Genomic DNA, 13,460 nt, shown 5'->3' with positions numbered 1-13,460 from the left:
TTGACAAATTCCAGCCGTTTTTGAATCCTGTCCCAGAGGCAGACACAACAACAACAGGAAGAAAGGCCATTTTCACAGGTGTCAGGAAACACAGGAAATAAACACATGGGATGCTGGGAAACAGCCTCATATGGGAACTCTGAGGTGAGGATCTATCGGTTATTTATAGTCCACGCTGGATATTTTCAGAGCGCTTGTGTTGAAGTGCATTTTCTGTACTGCTCAGAAAGAGGATGGGCTGTTTTGATACATAAACCTTAACAACACGAGCAACTAAACATTAAAAAGTCCTTTTGAAGATGCATATTTGATCTCAAAAGATGTTAAAAAGATATTTCATTTGAATAGGTTTACTTTTTTATTTGTTGGAAGCTGTTGCTGATTGTATTTGGGGCTTTTTGTCACATGGGGAGGTTTAAATAATCATGATGCTTTTGACTTAGAAATCCAATTGCATTAATTTTTGTGAATTTTACCCTTCAAATAAAAAATCCATTATTGTCATATTTTCGTGATAGTTGGAAACAATCAGTTGGGTAAACAAGGATGCCCAATAACAACATTAAGATACATTCAGACTACATTAAGGAGTATTTTACTGCGAAACACTGAACTGTGTTCTAGCAGTGATGTTATATGTCTATAAATAATTTTAATTATCATAATACCATTTCTGGCTGAATGGTTCCATAGAGAACCTTTAACGTACAAGAACATGTCTGTTTCACAAAAATTGTTCTTGACATTTGAGTAAATGGTTCTTTGGAAACAAGGTTGTTTTAGTTTACTAAAATGAAATCTTTGAAAACGTTCCTGTTCATTGAAATCCAATCAAATATTGACCTAAAAATTATTGGAAAAACTTAACTCAAGGAAAAAATGGAATGTTGCCTCAAAAATAAACTGAAGTAAGTTTAAAGCAGTAAAATTATAATAATAAACAAAACTAAAATAAAAATAAATTAATCTTATATAGCAACATTAAAAATAAACCAATAAATTATAAAATGACAAAAGCTAATACCAAAATTGCAAAAACTTTAACTAAAATTAACCTAAAAATCTAAAAATAAAAGCTAAAATCAAAACTAATAACTCTGTTTGGGGATCCAAAAATGGTTCTTCTATGACAAAGCTATGAGGAACCTTTATTTTTTACAGAGTAGGCATAACAGTTGATATTATGTATATTTCATATTTATTTATATATATTTCAAACAATGACATCCTTCTCAAGTCAAGAAATATACCAAGACACTGTATCATTTTTTAGAATAAAGTTGCTTTAATTTAAATTTCATATAAACGGAAGAAAAAAAAATCTCCTTGCAGAAAAACACTTTATAATACCACACAGATGAAAATGTACATAAATTATAATAATCTCCTCAGCCTTTATGTCGGCCCCACAGAAAGCATCATTGTTTAGCATCAAAAAGATATCAAACAGAACCATGTGGTTAAAAGTGTGATATCATACTGTATCGGCTAACTTTGACTCTGATGTTACTCCGAAAGAATAGAATAGAATGTTGAAGATTTTATTAACACGTGCTGCGTGTAATACAATCATGATTGAAAAGTGTGTGAAAGTTTGTGTGTAAATGAACCACAAAAGAATTATTTTATATGTTCATATGAGTGTGTGATATATGTACTGTAAGCATGTGTATGAGAGTGCATTGTGAATTAATGCAGAGGTGCATGCAGTAGGAAATGCTTTGGATTAAAGACATGTCTGCAAAATATATCTGTAAGATATACACAACAACAATATAGTCATCATCATCTGCCTTTTAAACATATTAAAATATATCAGTTTTGTCCTTTAATTTATTTTGCTACATACACTGACTAAATCAAGAAGATGCGAGAATTCTGTCAGCGAGGGGTGAGAAAGTTACGAGCGGACGATCTGTTGCTGCTGCTGGAGTCACCTGAGCCCAGCTCATTACTACCTGTGATACGATCCAAACAAACACATACTGTATGAGAGCAATAACACCACTTCACTCTTTTACAAAGGAACATGTTAGCTTAGGTTGATTTATATGTATAACAATAAGCTCACCTTCGTTTGCCTGGGATTTAAGTTTGGCCATTTTAGCCAATAATTTAAAAGACAAACAAGCTCCCGTTTCTCTGTCACAGAGTCCTCCTGCTTTACAGTTGCATGTTTTCCTGCATTCTATGCCGTACGTTCCATACATGCAGTCTGTTGAGGGAAACACAAACATGTCACTCAGCGTTTTAACTTAGTTACAGGATTTGTAGGTTTTATGGCCAATTTGTTGCAGCCAATCACCGTGACATCATTCAGAGATTGAGTTAACCTCTTATTCAACCATTCCTTTTAAAAATACTTCTTTATTCAGTGCTTTTAAATGTACATCCCATAACATTATCTGAGTTCATACACTTAAAGTTAACGTACACTTAAATCATGTGGTAAAAGCACAATTGAATGGCAGGATGTGTGTAATTGTGTAAAGAGAGTGTTCCCCTGATACAAAGCAATGACTGTTCATTCACCATCACACGCTGATCTTAAATAATACATTAAGCAATAATTTAAGGGGCCCTACAAGGACTCTATAGAAAACACAACCAGAGGCCCACCTGCAGGGGCGGACTGGCCAACTGGCGATTTTCCCGGTGGGCCGCTAACGTATGGGGCCGGAACGGAGGCGGATGGCCGCTAAGACGGACGTATTATAAATGCGAATGCACGCAACGCGAATGCAAAAGACACGTATGGATGCACCCCCCCCCTCCGTTGACAGATTCGGTGGAGGGCCTAAAAATGCCAGGGCCGATTTTTCTTCCCAGTCCAACCCTGCCCACCTGTGCCAGACATTAAACTGTAACATTTAATCTGAATCCATTCATCATTTTCCTTTGGTCACATTCTCTCAGATACAATTATTACTAGAATAACTTACATGTAACTTTTTTGTATTTAATGACAACATTTCATATTATTTCATATTGTTAATATTTAATATTAAAAATAAAAAAACATGCAAATTGAATTGTGCGAATAACCTACATCTTGTTTAATTAACAATAATACAATTAATTATACTTGTAATCTATTATTATGCATCTTAATTCAAAAAATGTTCATCAATTTAAGATTTTTTTTAATATGATTTCTTTAAATCAAGATGATCTGGTCCATTCTAACAGCAGGTGCGTACATCATAATTTCCCACCTTACCTTTACAGATCCCATATTCGTCACCATAATCATCTTCATCCTTGTAGAAGTCACAGAAGAGTCCCGGTCCGCACTTTACGCCGTGCATCCCGGACACGGTTCGATAGCAGTGTTCTCCCCGTCCCGCGGCGCAGACCTGGCAGCATACGCAGTCATCCAACACCGTGCGTCTGCAGCGTTGCGTCGAGCCGCACAGGGCTGCGTTACATTTCTCCGGGCAGTTCACTGCATATTTACCACCCGCACCCCAAGCATCAGCAACCCCGAGCATCATCAGGAAAAACACTGGAATTGCGTATAAATGCATGACTTGGATCGATACTAAACACACTGTGAGCGATGCTGAGCTGTTGCGCACCGGGGAGGAGCTGCGCTCTTCTTAGATGTGATAGTGAATTTACCAGCCCGGGCTGCATTGCTGTCAGCTTTAAACAAGTTTGTTTTGCACATAGAATGCCATCGTCAATTTCCTCAATCCGGTGTTGTTGTCTATTTGCCAGCCTCCCCTTCCCTGTTTTAGAGATCCGGCGTGGAAGTGGAATTAGAGCTGTGCTGCCATCCAGGAATTGAAATTCGTGGATAATGATGTCATTTCAGTCCTGGAGTTGTTTGTTTGAAGATGCAATCCCCCCCCCTCCCGTGACCCTGGCTCCTGTTTTGACCCGTGTGTAATGGGAATGCCTTTGGCATATTTAATTAACAAATTAAAATGCTTGCTTATAGAAAGAGTCCCATGCCTTGGAACATGGATAGATAAAATGTTAAAGAAATTACGCCTGTCAAAATACCTATTTTCATGTGTGCTTAAATGTTTAACATTTGTTTTGTAAAAAAATCAATCTATTCATTTCTTTGCTACCAAAGTGTTCAGCATGCTTTTGTTTAATTGACTATTTGGATAATGAAGGAAACGTGTCCAATACATATCCAGCATGATAAGTAAATCAGTACGGTTTAAAAGCATCCCAGAATCGTATTTGAGAAAATGTCCAGAGTGTGCAGAGCAAAAGTTCTGCACGCCCGGTACCCTGTACTGGAAAGTGTGCACTAATGGAAAACGGCAACGCGTAAAATCCACCACTAGATGACACTAATGCTTAGAAAACGTCACAGGGACGCGTAAAAAGCAAAATGAGCCGTTTCTCGTTATAAATACACAGATTGGTTTCCGATACAGACGTTCTACTGATGAACTGCAAATATGAGTAAAAACTGCGTTTGTAAAAATGCCTTCACCTAAATTTTAATAAAGAAATTTAGAAAGAAACGCCGAAATATATATGTATTATGTAATATGTATTAGTAATCAATAAATACGAACGGTTAAGTTGCAATTTAATTATTCTTAAAATATAAATTAAACAATAAAATAAGTTAAACATAGTAAGTTAGGTACATAAAAATAGTCATTTTAAAACTCATTCATTTGTATTGCAGAATAAAACGCAAAGACACAACATGAATTGACATAAATTTACCTAAAGAAAAATGATATTGTATCAAAAAAATCTTTAAATAAATAAATCAACGCAACGCAAAGCAACAGAAATCTGTTATGATTCGCGGTACATATAACGGAACCTTGAAACGTCATGACGTCACGAGGCTGCGCTAAATACGTATTCCTCCGCTCTCCCCGCATTCACAAAAAAGCCTACGCATCTGTTTTTCATGGCAACAACAGTCCACAGCTTGCGGAGCGGTAACCTGCCTCACTATAAACACCCTCCAGCCCGAGATTAACCGGCGTTTGACCTCGCGATGCGTAACTTCTCTTTACCGACTGCTATTTAGTCATAGCTCATTTAAAATAGTGTGTTTGTAGAGGTGAAAACGGGATATGTTTCATAATAAAGCGAAGGAGTTTCGTGTTTACCGGCAGGTTTAAAGAGCCTCGCGGGGGGCCGGTGGTGGACGTTGGGCGTGAATGACACAAGCAGAGGAGAGGAGATCAGATCAATTGGTAAGCTCAACCTATACTGTGTGTCGACTGTATACGATTCTAGACCTTTGAACAGCTGCTATTGACTAGATGTCATCTATTTTTGTATCTTCATTGTTGCTGTTAAGAACCAGCTGATGCAGCAATGTTACTCTTTCCTAAGTGACACTACATGCATGTTGCTGTCGTAATGCATCTGATTGTGGTTACAATGTTGCGGATTGTGATAACGTGCACGAACGCATGGTTGTGCATTTGGCTTTCAGGGTGAGGTGAGATCAGACGCAGATGGTACTTGTCCGATCAGATCTGATACATCTGGGTCCACCATGCTTGTGGTTAATAGTGGTTTGGTACCCATACGTTGTGGTCTAGGGTTACATACCCTAATGTCATTTAATGTGTTACAAATACAAACAAAATAAGACGGAATGTTGTTCATGAAAGTTGATAGGAGCAGAGACTGTCAAACTCAAAAATGGGAATTTAAAATTAGCACAACTTGTTTGACATAATCCAAGTGACATTTGCATACATTCAAATATTGAAAATCTAAACTTGCCCTGCCTACCATGTTGTTGTTATGTCCTACAACTCATTGCTAACACTTGATCTATAAATGGAAAAGTAAGCATTTATTCCAAGGTTAAGGATGGAAAGAAATTTGGCTCTGTGATATATTCTACTCTACTCAAATCCAGAAGCTCGGTTCCGGACAAGCACCTTGGTTACGTTGGCTTTCCTTGGCACATAAGACTCTGACATGTGCTCGATATTTTGGTGCCTGAAACGCGAGCAGCTCACGCTGTATGGAAGCTTTAGTTGTCACAGTTGCTTCAGATTAGTCAGCTGCTCGGGACGTTCTGACTGGCTGGTTTGTATTCATGTCTCTTGTCTGTCTTTTTTGGTCTCACTTCAACACAAGGTCAGCAGTGATAGGCAGCTGGTGGTGGAAAATCTTGACAAGAGTCAGCTTTATTCAAGCACTGTTCTTCACTGCTGCTAGTGGGAATGACCCTGCGATTCCTTATGTTGCTCCATGATGTAGTTTACAGTTTAAACAGGCAACATCTGCTTGAAAACGATGTGAAATGATCTTATTAAGAATTTCATAAAGGTGTCATGAACTGCTTTTTTATTTATAATGTTCTTTATGGACCACTTATAATGTACATCACATCAAATTTACATAAAAAACATCTGAATTTAGGAATAGTAGGCTATTTTCTATACTAGTTTTGACCCGCTCTTTAAAAGATGCTGTTTTCATAGGTGTGGTCGTGTAAAACACCCACTGCTATGATTGGCTAAAAGTTTTGCATATTAAACGGGGGATATTCTGTGTATTTTGAAAAGAGTATCGATTTCTTTAAAAACTCCATCACTGTTGTCATCAAATATTTTAAGTAAAGCATCGTCTTTTCAGTCTCTCTGAAAAGTCTTTGTCGAACTGCGTCTTGAACCTGTGTTTTCGTCTCATCTCCTGGATGTGAATCGGTGGGCGGAGCTAAAGGGGAAACGGTGGAGGTGTTGATCTTCTGCAGAGGTTTTTTTTTTGGTGACATCATATTGAGGCAAAATCAGACACAGCGTTTTGTCAGTTTGGTTTGAATAAAATCTGTTTTTTTTGGAGTAATGAGGAAGTTTTAAGTTTTGAAATTCGCAGGCGTTTTATAGTACAATGACCTCTTATATGCAGGGGCGGACTGGGAAGCAAAAACGGCCCTGGAGTTTTCTGCTCACATCGGCCCTTCACCATTTTTGTCGGGGGGGGGTGAGAGTTTGATTGCATCAGCCCTCCACCATTTCTGTTGACGGAGAGGAGGGGGTGGTGTTTTGACGTGTCATTGCGTGACATGTGTATGTGTCCATCTCGCTAATGCCTTCGCGTTGCGTGCATTCGCGTTAATAACACCCGTCTGTCAGGCCCGAACGTCCATTACGGCCCCATACATTAGCGGCCCACCGGGAACAGTTCCGATACTCCAGATGGCCGGACCACCCCTGGTCACGGCGGTGGGCCGTCGGTGGGACGGCCGTTCTGGACTTTGACAGAATGTCCTACTGGTCAGTCCGCCCCTGCTTATATGCCAAAAGATCAAGAAGATTTTATTAATGAATATGTATTGAAAAATTCTAATAAAAAAATGTTGAAATTGATTAATTAATAAATTAAATTAAAATTAATTTAATATAATGAAGATGTAATGCAGTGTAAGAACAACCCTCCCCAGAGCTGTGAGTGTAACACTGGTTTTAAACATGTTCCAAAATTACTGTTTGGGTGTATTACTACCTTTTTCTCATTGTTAATAGCAACATGCAACCTAAGATTGTCTGGATCGACACCCAACCCATTGTAATGAGACCAAAACATCTGTTGTAATCCAGTAAACTCACTGTATAAACTCAATTATGCAAAACATCCCTCTGCGTAGGCCATCATATTACGAACTTATTCTTGTTGTGGTTTTGAAGGATTAGTTCGAGTTCTTAGAGAATGTGACACTCTGTCCCACATTGCCTCCCACATGTGAGGTAGCTTCCAGATCGTTTTTATTTTTACACACATTGAAACCGTATAGGTAGCTGGGTGTACGGCTGATCTTTGAGCAGACAGAGAGAAGTGCTGGGTCATTTTGCTTGTGGACGTTGACCAAGGAGGGGGCCGGTGGTAACCTACTGGAAGGAATGAAGGCCGTTGGGTTCACTGACTCAAGACTTTTCAGGCAGAGGTCCAGGTTGCTCAATTCTCAGACTGATGGTGTCTGGGGTTTTTTTTAGACTTGAAATGTTTTCAAGATGAAAGTGAACATTATTTGTTTACGGAAAATATTTGTGTGGGGTGGGATGTGATTTTATTCTTTGGCTTTTCACTAGGTGGAACTTAAAGCGGTCATATGACACGGCTAAAACGAATATTATTGTTTGTTTTAGATGTAATGCAATGCGTATACACAATTTAAGGTTCAAAAACGCTGTATTTTTCAAATACTGTGCATGTTTGTATCTCCTCTTTGCCCCGCCTCTCTGAAACGCGCATTTTTAACAAAGCTCATGGCTCTGAAAAGCGAGGTGTGCTATGATTAGCCAGTTAACCAGTGCGTAGTGATTGGTCGAATACTGCAAACGTGTGAAGGAAATGTAACGCCTCTTACCATATTTGGAACATCAGGTTCCAAAGCAATTGTACTGACAGGTACGCCCACCTTACTTGCGTATACATTTGGGCGGTCTTAGTCAAATCATACCACGAACTGACGTAGATTTGTGGGGGTGTGGTTACACGAGGCGTTTCAGGCAGGTCTGGGTGAGCATTCGCTTTTAGATAGAATGCATCTTTTGTTCCGACACTTTCATTTGTGCAATTTTACGTGTTTAATACATGCATGAGCAATTTATAACACACCAAAGACACAGAAAAACACGTATTCGCGCCATATGACCCCTTTAAGGTATAATAGTATTGGTTAACATTTCCTATGCCCACACAGCTTTTATTATGAAAAGAAGTTTCAGAGGTCGTTATGGGGACACAAAGTAAATATGCTCAGATTTAGTAAGTAGGTCAATTGTAGGTTAATTTCCCTGACAAGTGCAAAACAATCAATAGTTTCATTATTCCGTTTCGTGATGCTTTTGGTGCAGAAATTATACACTTCTTCAAAACATGGTCACTGCTCAGTCTATTTAAGCTGGCTATAAAACCCACTGACATTAAAACTTAATAATAAATATAATTTACCTGTTCGATTGAGTTACTGACCTGGTCTGGCAATTTGGCTGACAATACTGTGTGTGTGTGTGTGTGTGTGTGTGTGTGTGTGTGTGTGTGTGTGTGTGCGTGTGTGTCTGTGTGCTCGTTGACATGTTTTGACACGGACTCTGTGAGTGAAAGCCGAGGTCTCATGAGTCATTCTGCTGAGCAACTTTTAGTTTAACAGCATTTGTGTTAGTACCACAGCCTACAGGGCTCGTCATCGACTGCAGAAAACCATTACATGTACAGCTAAAAAAGTAATAAAGCAGGAAATTAATATTTTATCGATATGATATAATAACAGCTAGTCATATGATAGCTAGACCTATTACTCAAGATTAGAGTAAAATATCTTTTACAAGATTAACATATAGACATTTATTGAAGGTGCTGTGTGTTTTAAAGGATTTTTTGACAGAAATGCAATATAATATACATAACTATGTCTTCACAGGTGTATAAAGACCTTACATAATGAAGCGTTATGTTTTTATTACCTTAGAATGAGCTATTTCTGTCTACGTACACCGCGGGTCCCCTTACATAGAATTCACCATGTTGTTTCTACAGTAGCCCTAAACGGACAAACTGCTCTACAGAGTGTGTTTCGTAAATACGAAAAAAAATCTCCTTCGGCAAAGAAGCGAAAACGTGACGGCATCTTAGCCCTGTGTCAGCCACCGTAGTGCTTCGAAAGGGAGTGAGCCATTGGTGGAACTCTGTTGATGACATGCGTTAAAAATGCCTATAATAACAACTTATTTTTGTTGTGATATTTGTAGTTGTCACCAAAACAAACACATTCTGATTCTGAATAAAGTGACTGACCCTTTCTCTTTCTTTCTCTTTTCAGCTTTCAGCCTCATGTGTGTGTGAATGATGTTCAGTAATGGTGCCTTCTCAGACACACGTGATGCTCAAGTGGCAGGAGCACCTGAACAGCTCATGGGCGGCGGAGGACAGCCTTAAGACGGCCACGCGTTATGGAGCCTCTGCTCTCTATGCAAAACTACTCCACAACAAGGAGGTTGTAGGCCTGGCCCAGCCCGTGCAAGATCTGATGGGTCCACGTCTGCCCGACTTCCAGTATGAATCCAGCGCTGAGGAAGAGAAGGAGGAATACCTGTCCGCCCTGCTTCACAGCCAGCGCTGCCTGGCCCATCGCATGCTGGCACGGACCCCCTTCGCCCTATCTGTGCACCACAGGCTGATCATTCTACAAAGGGTCTTCTATGCCCTCCACAGCAAGTATCACGACCGTTTCCGAGCCCCGCTGCCTCCCCAGCCCTCATCCTCCAGTGCAGAAGGGGGCGCTATTGAGTCAATCTCTGAGCCTTGGCCTACAGGTAGTTCCCGTTCCAAATCGGGCACGGATGTTCTCATCGAGATGGGCGTCCGGACTGGGTTGAGTCTGCTTTTCGCCCTCTTAAGGCAGAGTTGGCAGCGTGGGAATCTTGAGAACCCTCCAGATGTCGCTCTGTGCAATGAAGTACTAGCCACTGCGTCTTCGGTCCTGGCCGCTCTGCCCCCTCTCTCATTGGCCAACGAGAACAAGATCCCAGCAGTGGGACTGGACTGCCTCGCCCAAGTTGGAGACTTCTTGAAGAAGACGGCAGTCAGCAGGTCCGGGGCGGATCGGGCGGGTCGCAGGTTGGCTTTAGAGCTCCTGCTTTCTCTGGCATTGCAAAGAGGATCCCTACGCTTTCTTTTGGAGTGGGTGGAGGTGGCGCTGGCTGCCTCTGCTTCCTCAACATCATCCTCGGAGACTGTTGGAGTGGGCTACGAGCTGATCCATCAGACCCTGCAACAGATGCGCCAGCACACGGTGTGTTCCTACGCTGTGCTTTTGACCTAGCGGTCATGCTAATAGCATGAGTGAAGTAATGTACAGTAATGGTGACGGATAATGGCCACTAATAAAGAAAGCTGCGCCTCTTTTGCACTCAGCGAGAGGATTGAGTTACAGTACCAGCCTTTATTTCTATTTGTTCACCCTTACATCAGTGTTTCAAGCACTCAAAGGAAAGTGCTGCTGATAATTGTTAGTGAGAAAACATTACCACTGTTGGCAAGATGCTAGTTTAACCACAACATCTTGCTTTATTTTGTAGGGTTGGGTCGATGTAGCTAAAAAATATCTTTCATCGTTTCAACAAATTTTCATTCAAAGCTTGTATGTGACTCTTACTTCTGAAGAACACAAAAGAAGATATTTTGGGAAATGTCTCAGTGGTTTTGTGTCCATACAATGAAAGTCAAACGTTGTTGTCCGAAACGTTGTTGCGGCACCAACATTCTTCAAAATATCTTCTTTTGGGTTCTAAAGAAGAAAGAAAGTCATACAGGTTTGGCATGGGATTAGGGTACATTTTTGGTGAACTATTCCTTTAAAGGTCCAGTATGTAATTATATATATTATATTGCATTGAAAGAAATGCATACTATACATAATTATGTCTTCAGAGGTGTGTAAAGACCTTACATAATGAACCATTGTGTTTTTATTACCTTAAAATGAGCTATTTCTATCTACACACACTGCGGGTCCCATACATGGATTTCGCCATGTTGTTTCTACAGTATCCCTAAACTGTTCAGCGCGTTTTGTAAATACGTTATATTCTTAGGAAATTAAGTGAAAATGCAATGACATCTTGCCATTGGTTGCAATTCCCAACCTCACCGCTAGATGCTGCTAAAATGTCCACATTGCGCCTATAATACAAAAATAAAAAAATGCTATCTGAACATAACTATCTTATTGCTCTCAGACTCACTAGACAAAGAAGACCAGAAAAATTAGTATAATTTTTTTTTGCCAAATAAAATGATTGCAATTTTCACAATGTTACTGGTTATATTGCTAACAAAATCACTGTCAGTATACTGTTGAAATATCAGCCCGTCTTGATTCTGTATTCCTCTCATGAAGAGCAGGAACAGCACCTATTTCATCCTACCGTAAATCAGACTGTGGCTTTTATTTGACCGGGAGCTCCAGGCTGTGTTCCAGCCCTGAAAGCCGCCAGAGACGGGACAGACCCGCCATGTGTCGCACTTTCATTTATTCATGTCTTTATCAATGCCAAACCTATCCCTGCTTCAACCACTATTATTTATTTATTCCCCAAGATAGATCATTTGTCCTCTGCAGCTCTAGCTGGTGAACCCATCGGTAGAGCCGGAGTAAAAATCGCTCAACAATCAAACTGTAACATGATTTAAGGATGTGGTTCATTTGGTGATGTGTGCGTTTGTTTAATTTGTTGTTTTTTTGTTACAGACTGTCCGGGGAGAATCCGTCAATACTCAGGTGTTGAAGAAAGATGCAGATGGACTTTGTAGCCTTTCACATGTCGCTCTCTGCCTCTTTGAAGAGGTGTGTTGATGTTTCTTGCATACAAATCTCAAGTCTCTTAATAAAAATGTATCAGACTTTGGCCACCATCTCTTTTTTACAGGTAAATCTTTAATCTGTGTGTGTTGTAGATCTGTACCCTGGCCTCTAACTGCCTGTGCTCGTGTAGTGCGGGCTCGTCTGCGTCCACGGCCTCAGAGAACGATGCTGTTATGGTGTACGTGTGGGGCAGCAACAGCAGTCATCAGCTTGCCGAAGGAACTCTGGAGAAGATTTTACAGCCCAAACTAGCTCAGGGCTTCAGCGACGCACAGATGGTGTGTATGTTTGCGTGAAAGAGTTTATTAAAAAATGATTGAAACAATATCGGAGCCATGAGAAGATAACTGTGGAGGTTTGTATAGTATTCCATTGCATGATGTTGGTTATTGGCTATACAGTAAAAAAATTTTTTTTTTAATGATTTTAGTACAAAATCAAAATTGCCATTCATATTAGAAATATGAAAGTAATTGTTAGAATGCCCATAATGTCTGATTTGTCTGGATCGGTATAGCTGGGATTTCATGGTAACTATTTTACTATATTTGTATGAAATCGTACAAAGTCATTCAAATGATCTCATTCATTTTGTTATGATTCATGTTGGTTCGCGCCAGTAGCGGTTACGTTTAGCGGCGGGGCTTCATTATTGTTTTTCCGAATAGGTTAGTAAAGGAGTATTACACCTTCAAAATGAAAATCTCATCATTTGTACCATACACTACCATAGTAGGAAAAAATACAATATTTGTCAATGGTGTCCCAGAACTGTTTGCTGTCCTACATTCTTCAAAACGTCTTCATTTGTGTTCAACAGAACCAAAAAAATGATAAAGTAATTTTTCCTACTATGGGAGTCAATGGGGGTCGATATCTGTTTGGTTATTAGCATTCTTCCAAATATCTTTCTCTGTGTTCATCGCAACAAAGAAATGTATACAGATTTGGAACAACTCAAAGGTGAGTAAATGATGACAGAATTTTCATTTTTGGGTGAAGTATCCCTTTAAAACAATCCCTTTATTGAAGTGGTAAAATCATTTATGAACCATTCCGATATGCATATTGCGTTACTCACATTTGCGATATTTTGATCATTTTAAAGCATCTCGCAGCCCTAATTAGTTAAATAAATAAA

The 13,460-nt window shown here is 39.7% G+C and overlaps 2 protein-coding genes across 2 annotated transcripts in view; one reads left to right on the top strand and one right to left on the bottom strand.

The window, feature by feature from the left end:
• Positions 1-1,262: 1,262 nt before the first annotated feature.
• esm1 (endothelial cell-specific molecule 1) lies at positions 1,263-3,781 on the bottom strand. Its single transcript, XM_057360621.1, has 3 exons — positions 3,221-3,781; positions 2,072-2,215; positions 1,263-1,958 (listed from the first exon to the last, which is right to left on the bottom strand). The coding sequence occupies exons 1-3, from the start codon at positions 3,525-3,527 to the stop codon at positions 1,882-1,884; spliced, it is 528 nt and encodes a 175-aa protein (XP_057216604.1). The 5' UTR covers positions 3,528-3,781; the 3' UTR covers positions 1,263-1,881.
• A 1,102-nt stretch (positions 3,782-4,883) lies between these two features.
• The window catches only part of LOC130569769 (probable E3 ubiquitin-protein ligase HERC1), a 59,846-nt gene continuing 51,269 nt past the window's right edge, over positions 4,884-13,460 (top strand). Inside the window, exons 1-4 of the mRNA XM_057359615.1 lie at positions 4,884-5,183; positions 9,776-10,747; positions 12,206-12,301; positions 12,412-12,597. Coding sequence (XP_057215598.1) covers positions 9,812-10,747; positions 12,206-12,301; positions 12,412-12,597 — 1,218 coding nt within the window. The 5' untranslated portion in view covers positions 4,884-5,183; positions 9,776-9,811. The remainder of the gene's footprint in view (positions 5,184-9,775; positions 10,748-12,205; positions 12,302-12,411; positions 12,598-13,460) is intronic.

Source organism: Triplophysa rosa, linkage group LG19 (genome assembly GCF_024868665.1).
Source record: "Triplophysa rosa linkage group LG19, Trosa_1v2, whole genome shotgun sequence".
Classification (NCBI taxonomy): domain Eukaryota; kingdom Metazoa; phylum Chordata; class Actinopteri; order Cypriniformes; family Nemacheilidae; genus Triplophysa; species Triplophysa rosa.
This window is presented reverse-complemented; position numbering and strand designations above follow the sequence as displayed.

Excerpts from the sequence above, each read along its gene's own strand:
- esm1 (XM_057360621.1), bottom strand. The coding sequence starts at position 3,527 with ATGCATTTATACGCAATTCCAGTGTTTTTCCTGATGATGCTCGGGGTT. Across the intron at positions 2,216-3,220 it reads CGAATATGGGATCTGTAAAG|ACTGCATGTATGGAACGTAC; the intron begins GTAAGGTGGGAA and ends TTCCCTCAACAG. Across the intron at positions 1,959-2,071 it reads TAAATCCCAGGCAAACGAAG|GTAGTAATGAGCTGGGCTCA; the intron begins GTGAGCTTATTG and ends ATCGTATCACAG.